The sequence below is a fragment of the Sceloporus undulatus genome, chromosome 9 (genome assembly GCF_019175285.1).
Source record: "Sceloporus undulatus isolate JIND9_A2432 ecotype Alabama chromosome 9, SceUnd_v1.1, whole genome shotgun sequence".
In the NCBI taxonomy this organism is placed as follows: Eukaryota; Metazoa; Chordata; class Lepidosauria; order Squamata; family Phrynosomatidae; genus Sceloporus; species Sceloporus undulatus.
In genome coordinates, this window is record NC_056530.1 from 564,446 (window position 1) to 571,574 (window position 7,129).

General features: G+C 45.5%; 1 protein-coding gene across 1 annotated transcript in view; it reads left to right on the forward strand.

Moving 5' to 3' along the window:
* The first annotated feature begins 3,179 nt into the window (after positions 1-3,179).
* SLC9A1 (solute carrier family 9 member A1) overlaps positions 3,180-7,129 on the forward strand; it is a 75,101-nt gene continuing 71,151 nt past the window's right edge. Inside the window, 1 exon segment of the mRNA XM_042440345.1 lies at positions 3,180-4,534. Within this exon segment, the coding sequence (XP_042296279.1) occupies positions 4,174-4,534 (361 nt within the window). The 5' untranslated portion in view covers positions 3,180-4,173.

Consider the following 7,129-nt stretch of genomic DNA (forward strand, 5'->3'; position numbering starts at 1 on the left):
TCCTTAGTATCTTCTAGGATTTGGTTCCTGTGGAGTGGATAGCAAAATCCATGGATGCTCAAGTCCCACTGAATACAGTTACATAGTGAAATAGTATGTAATGTAGGGAGATCTTGTAACACACCTTGGAGACCAACTGAAAGAATGAACTTGGCAGCATGAACTTTTCATAGACTTACTATATACACTCATGTATAAGTCTAGAAATTGAGGTCAAAACATTGACCGAAAAAAACTGACTCATCTTATCCATGGGTCAATGAAGGTGCTGAAAGGCAAGAGTGTCAACTGTCCTGGAATCATTGAACCTCCTCTATTTTGTCATCAACCCAGCCTTTAGTAAAAGCACAAATAGTTATGCCTGCTGGAACTTTTTAAGTTCTTTGGCATTGTTTTCCTTTCCTTCGGTCATTTATATCCTTAGATGCCCCAAAGCTTTACCCTCGACTTATCCATGGGTCATATCAAAATCCACAATTTCGGTCCCAAAACCTGCCCTTGACTTATACATGAGGTCGACTTATAGTCGAGAATATGCAGTACGTAAGTCTACTTCCCCAGATGCATTTAGTGGAGTGGAAAGCCAGGGACAGACTTATATGTGCCCTTGGTGTGCGAGAATGCCAATATTCTTATATAAAATGCCAAAATCAAAGTTTGCTTTTTGGAATTTATATTTTTAAAAATATTTTCAGACTGGATGCTTGAACCTGTGGATTTTAAAAAATCCGTGGATATGGAGGGCTCTTGCACTGTGAGTCCTGTAGTATGACAAGCACATCTTTGCTAGCGGCTGTGACATGAATAGTAATGAGTGACATGGTGGTATCCAGCCCTCTGACCACTGCACAATACTGCCTGAGCATTTGTTGCTATCAAAGAAAATAGGTAAAGGCAGCTATTTTGGGGACACATTACACATGGAGGCGATACATCATTCATTACAAGCTACTGCCAGTGCCCTTTCACATTACACAGTTATAGCACTATGATTCCACTTTAACTGCTACGGTTCCATCCTATGGAATCCTGGCTTTTGTAGTCATAATTCTCTGGCTGAGAATCTAGTGCACTGATTCCCAGACTTTGGTCCTCCAGGTGTTTTGGATTTCAGCTCCCAGAATTCCTGACTGTTGAACAAGGTGGCTGGGACTTCTGGGAACTGAAGTCCAAAACACCTGGAGGACTGCACTGACCAATGCAGTGACTCCCAAACTTCAGTCTTCCAGGTATTTTGGACTTCCACCGCCCAGAAGCCCCCATCAACTTGGCCAACACTCAGGGATTCTGGGAGTTGAAGTCCAAAACATCTGGAGGCCCAAAGTTTGGGCACCACTAGATTAGTGATTTACCAAACCACATAACCCAGGATTCTATAGAATGCAGCCCTAACAATTAAAGTGGAATCAGAGTGATGTAACTGTGTAGTGTGAAAGTGCCCTGGTATCTTTTTAAAAACTGAATAATGGGTGAAAGGGATCATATTCACTACAACTGCAGCATTTGGGAAAAATCCAATTCCTCTCTCATCAATGTAGTCCTAACATAATATCCTATTACACCGCCTGGATGCACAGAATTTGCCACCTGAAATGGCCACCTTACCCTGCTCCATGGTAGGGCTGACCCCAGTGTTTGGTGTCAAGATTTTATTCAGCCACTAATTTTAATGTTTTTGTAATATCCTCTTCTGTATCTTACTGGAATACAACAGAGGAGATACACAATGGAAATATTTGTGAGACGACTCATTATATTGTGGTCATATCAGCAAGCCTCTATGGGACAGCGGTATAATCCACAGCTTGAACTGATTTCCAGGCATTTTAACCAACACAGGCGAATCGGAAAACCACATAAGCTGCTTTAGTCCCTGGGAAACCAGCTTCACTGCCACCTCCATCATCATCATCATCATCCAGGTTTACTTCAGCCACTTTAAGTGCCAAAGCTTTGTCCTATGGAATCCAGGGATTGGTAATTTTACAAAGACTTTTGCTTTCTTTGCCAAAGAATGCTGGTGCTTCACAAAACAGCAAAACCCAGCAATCTGTAGGAGGGAGCCATGGAAGTTGAAGTGGGGTCAAGCTACATTATTTCCACAGTGCCGATACACCTGAAGTCAGAACAGAGTCCATTCCAACCAATCCATCCATGCTTGGTGTAGTGTGGATCCAGCCAAGAGGAAGCACTCCCCCTGCTTCCATATGGGTCCCAGCTGGTGAAACTACAACTCCCAGACATCCATAGCATGGAGCCTTGGCAGGTAAAGAAGTGTCAACCTGGATGATGATGATGTATGCAGGGAGATCTTGTAGCATCTTTGAAACTTACTGAAAGAAAGAAGTTGGCAGCATGAGCACTCCTAGACTAAAGTCTACCTCTTCAGAGGCTTTTGGTGGAGATGATGATGGTGATGGTGATGATGATGATTTGCAGTGTGGAGGCAGCACAGCAAAACTGGGATTATACACATGCAATACACATGCAAATCACTCCTGCCTCTCCAGGTCACACAATATACAGTATATACCCAACTCCTTTCCATGCCAGCATTCTCTGAAGATGCCAGCCACAGATGCTGGCGAAACGTCAGGAAGAAACTCTCCTAGAACATGGCTACAGAGCCCGAAAACCCCACAAAAAACTATGGATGCCAGCCATGAAAGCCTTCGACTTCACAAAACTGGGATTATTGGTGCAGTGTGGACACAGAGGAGGAAGCACTGTCCTCGTGTAGTTCTGGGTCCCAGCTGGTGATCCTAGACTAAAGTCTATTTTGGTGGTGGAGATGAGGATGAGGATGATTATTTAGGTGCAGTGTGGAGGCAGCCTTGCAAGCCCAGCAAAAACTGGATGCTTGGGGGGCAGTGTAGCCTGAGCCAAAGAGGAAGCGCTCCCCATGCAGTGCTGGGTCCCAGCTGGTGAAAGTGCAAGAATCCCAGAATTCCATAACATGGAGCCTTGGCAGCTAAGGAGGTGTCAACCTGGAAGATGATGATGATGATGATTTGCAGTGTGGAGGCAGCACAGCCAAACTGGGATGTTTGGTGGTGCAGCAGTGTGACACCACCAGCAGCAGAGAGGCAGAGCTCTGGGTGCAATGCCGGCCTGAGCCTGTAGGGGGCGCTGTGGGTGCCTGGGAGCCAGCCCCTCCCTCCCTGGCTGTGGCTGCTGCTGGTGCCCTTGGCTGGGCTTAGATAAGGCTGCGCTCTCTCTTGCTCTTTCCAGCAGCAGCAGAGGAGGATCCGGGCGGAGTTGCAGCTCTGCAGCTTCCACGAGGGCTTTGCAAAGAGGCTCAGCTGCTTTTCCTTCCTTCCTGCTCCTCCTCTTTCTCTGGGGCCTGGCTGCCTCCTTGCTCCGGCTTCTCCTCCTGCTATAGCCACCCTGAAGCCTCTACCTCTCTAGGGAAGTCTTTGTTTCTCTTTCTTTCCCTTCCCTTTCTCCTTCTCTCCTTCCCAAATCTCTCCTCTCTCCCTCCTTTTCCCACCCAGCCCTTTCCCAAACTCCCTTGGAGCTTGATCCTGGCTTGGGAGGGGATGCCAAGGCCCATCATCCCCAGCCTCTGGAGGAGGATGAGAGCTTTCCCAGCCTCTTCCCCCTTGCTTTCTATCCCTTTATCCCTTTCCCTTCTTCCTTTGCCTGCCTTGAAGCCTCTCCTTCAAAGCAGGTTGCTCTGAAAAGAGACCCCCAAATCTGAGAGCTTTCCCTATACTGTACTAGTCTTCCTTGGTTTATTCCTTTATCCATCTTTCTCCTTCCTTCCTTCCTTCCTTCCTTTTCTTTTCATTCCTTTCCTTTCCATTCATGAAGCCTCTCCAAAGTAGGTTGCTCTGAAAAGAGACCCCAAATCTACCTTGGATGAGAGCTTTCCCACAATCTCCCTTGGTTTATTCCTTTATCCATCCTTCTCCCTCTCTTTTCCTTTCCTTTCCTTTCATGAAGCCTCTCCTTCAAAGCAGTTTCCTCTGAAAAGACCCCAAATCTGCCTTGGATGAGAGCTTTCCCTTGGTTTATCTCTCTTTTTCCATCTTTTCCCTTTCCCTTCTTTCCTTCCCTGCCATGAAGCCTCTCCTTTCAAGCAGGATTCTCTGAAAAGAGACCCCAAATCTGACAACTGATTCCTCCTCCTTTTTTGTGGGGTGGCACCAAAGAAGAAGAAGAAGCCAAAAAATGCAGGGTCGATTTCTTGGGGTGCCTGGCACTTTCCAGGCACTGCCCATCCTTTTTGGCATGGGTGCCCTCCTAGGACTGGTGCCGGTGCTTCATAGCCATGGCTTGCAGCCCAACCCTATGATGGTCACTTTGCCACCGCACTCTTCCAAGGCCCTGATAGCAGCCATGGAGAGCATCACCACCGCGCCACCTGTGCCCCCAGATAGCCAGCCTGGAGCCACACGTCTCCAAAACACATCTACAGCCGGACATGGCAAACACCGGAAGCCTTTTCCTGTCGTGGGCATTGAGTACGGTCATGTGCGAGTGCCCTTTGAGATTGCCCTCTGGATCCTGTTGGCGTGCCTCATGAAACTGGGTAAGTAACCTGGGTCTGTGTGTGTATCTGCGTACCATCATGTATTCCCATTTCAGGCTCGCCAAAGTGTGCCAGGGTCACAGTGCCATGAGGATGCCACCCTCCTCTGGTTGAGGTTGGCTTGAAACACTTAACCACCAGATGCAATAGCAACAGCAGCTTTCTTTGCATGGGGCAAGCTGGTGGTATGTCCCTTGGAGAGTTTGGAAAAGTTACTTTTGGGGAGGGTTGCACCTTGAGGCCTTGCTGAGGGTGAGATTCAGGCCCTCATCTTCCCCAAATGCAAGTTTTGCAAACTTATGTCCCAAAGATAACACATGTGCTTACATGGCATGTTTCTTTAGGAGTGATGCTCGGAGATCTGCAGAGTCCTTATTCAAGTGGATCTGTGTGTAGTTTTGCTGTTGTGGTGGTTAACAGCCTTTGGGTCAGCTACGCTCTGAAACACACTGCAGAAATAATCCAGTTTGAGACCACTTTAGCTGCTCTGGCTCAATTGCTAGGGAATTCTGGGGACTGTAGTTTTGGGAGACATTGAGCCTTCTCTGTCAGAGAGCTCTGGTGCCGCAATAAACTACAATTCCCAAGATTCCCTAGCACTGAGCCAGAGCAATTAAAGCGGTCTCAAACTGGATTATTTCTGCAGTGTGTTTTCCACCTTTGACTCACGGCAACCTGGACCATAACATTTGTGTGTTTGTGTGCTTGTCAAAGTGACTTCTGGGGGCCCTATGAATTTCATAGCATTTTCTTAGGCAAGGATACTCAGAGGACATTTTGCCAATTCCTCTGAAGTCTAGCCTGCAGCACTTGGTATGCATTGGCCATCTCCCATCCAAGTATTAACCAAGCCAGACCCTGCTTAGCTGCCAAGATCAGACAGGATCAGGCGCCTTCTGGATCCCTCTTATTGAGATATAGATGTGTATATTTTTTTACCTGGATCATAACATTTGGATGTGATATAAACAGATGATTGATGGTTCTGGGATTTCTGGAGCACTAAGCAATTCCGTAAGGTTTGATCTGGCTGCACATTGAGCAATGGAAAGTATGATTTATCTTTATACTGTAATGTAGCATGAATGCCACCTATAAACAAAGGCCAAGTTGGATCAGTGCAGTCCTGTTAACTGTCCAAGCTTTCAGGGTGTTTTCTGCCGAGCAAACATGCTCCAAAATTGTACTTCGGAGCACTGCCTCTGTGTGTTTACGTCCGCAAGTACACAACCACATGGAAAGAAGTTGCTTTTTCCATGACCGCCCAGACTTTATATATACAGACCATTCATCTGAACTGTTTGTCACATGGTTGTGTGTGGAAAACCCAGGCACTGTGAATTTCACTCTCTATTGCTTCTTGTCACTTATTTGTTTGGTTCTCTAAACTTTAACTATTGCGGTTCTCATAGGATGTTTATATGCAATTTCCCCCCCCAAAAGAAACCTAGGATAAAAGACAACATGGAAATGTCCTGATACCTCTGTTTCTTCTGAAGTTCAGGTTGACAATTCACTTGCAAAGAATCATCCCAAAGACCATGAGGTTATTTGGGGATCTAGCATTCTTGTAGCAAGCAGTATTTTCAGTTTATGCAGCCAAAGAAATTGATCATATTTTGGAAATGGCGTATTTTGCTATTGCACAGCCCTCAGTCTGTCTCCGATTTCAAAGCTGGCTCCTGAAGGTAGGTATAGTGGTCAAATTGGCTAGCCTTCCAAATGACAGCTTTTATATTCCATCTCTAAGGATGGATAATAGAAATTCTATCTATTTTGTAGAGGTGGTAGCAAAATGAAAGGGAGAAATGTGTCTTTGAAATCGTGGTCTGCTTTTTGGTAGTCGTAGCATGTAGAACATGAACTGCCCATTCAAAGTCATCTTGAGTGGATAGTAGGCTTGCTTCATGTGAAACAGGGAAACTTGGAAACATTACTCCTTTAGGACTACAACACCCAGGATCTTCTGGGAGGTGTGGTCCAAAACAACATCTCTACAAGTCAGGGACTACTATACTCTCTTACTGTCTTGCATAGCTTGGAGTCTTGCACAGACAGGTGCATTTAAGCATCCATAAAATAAGGAAACATGATCTTCCTTGATTAAAAGATTTCCTTCTTCCATGTAGTATACTATGACTCCCATATCCACAGATTCAGTGTCTGTGGTTTCACTTAAACATGTCTGAAAAAATACATTCTCTCTAGGCATATATAGGTCCTCCAGTGCAATACTATGGTCAGCTTGTAGACCAAGCATACCATGGAGTCATGCTGGAGGACCGAGAAATGTCTAGGGAAGTATTATCTCTAAGCATTTCTAGGTCGTCTGGTGTGATTCTGTGATATGCTTGGACTGGAAGTCATTCATGTCATTGAAAATAATAGGCTTTCCTAATATCCATGTTTTCACATATTCATGGGTGGTCTTGGACCATAACCACTACCATCCGGATTACAGGAGTCGTATGGTATTTATTCATCACCTGATCCAGGAGACCTGACTTAGAATAAATTAAATGAGACATCATTTATAGGGGAAGGTCTCTTACACAGGCCTCGTTGAAAATAATGGATGCTGTGCAAGAGCATTAA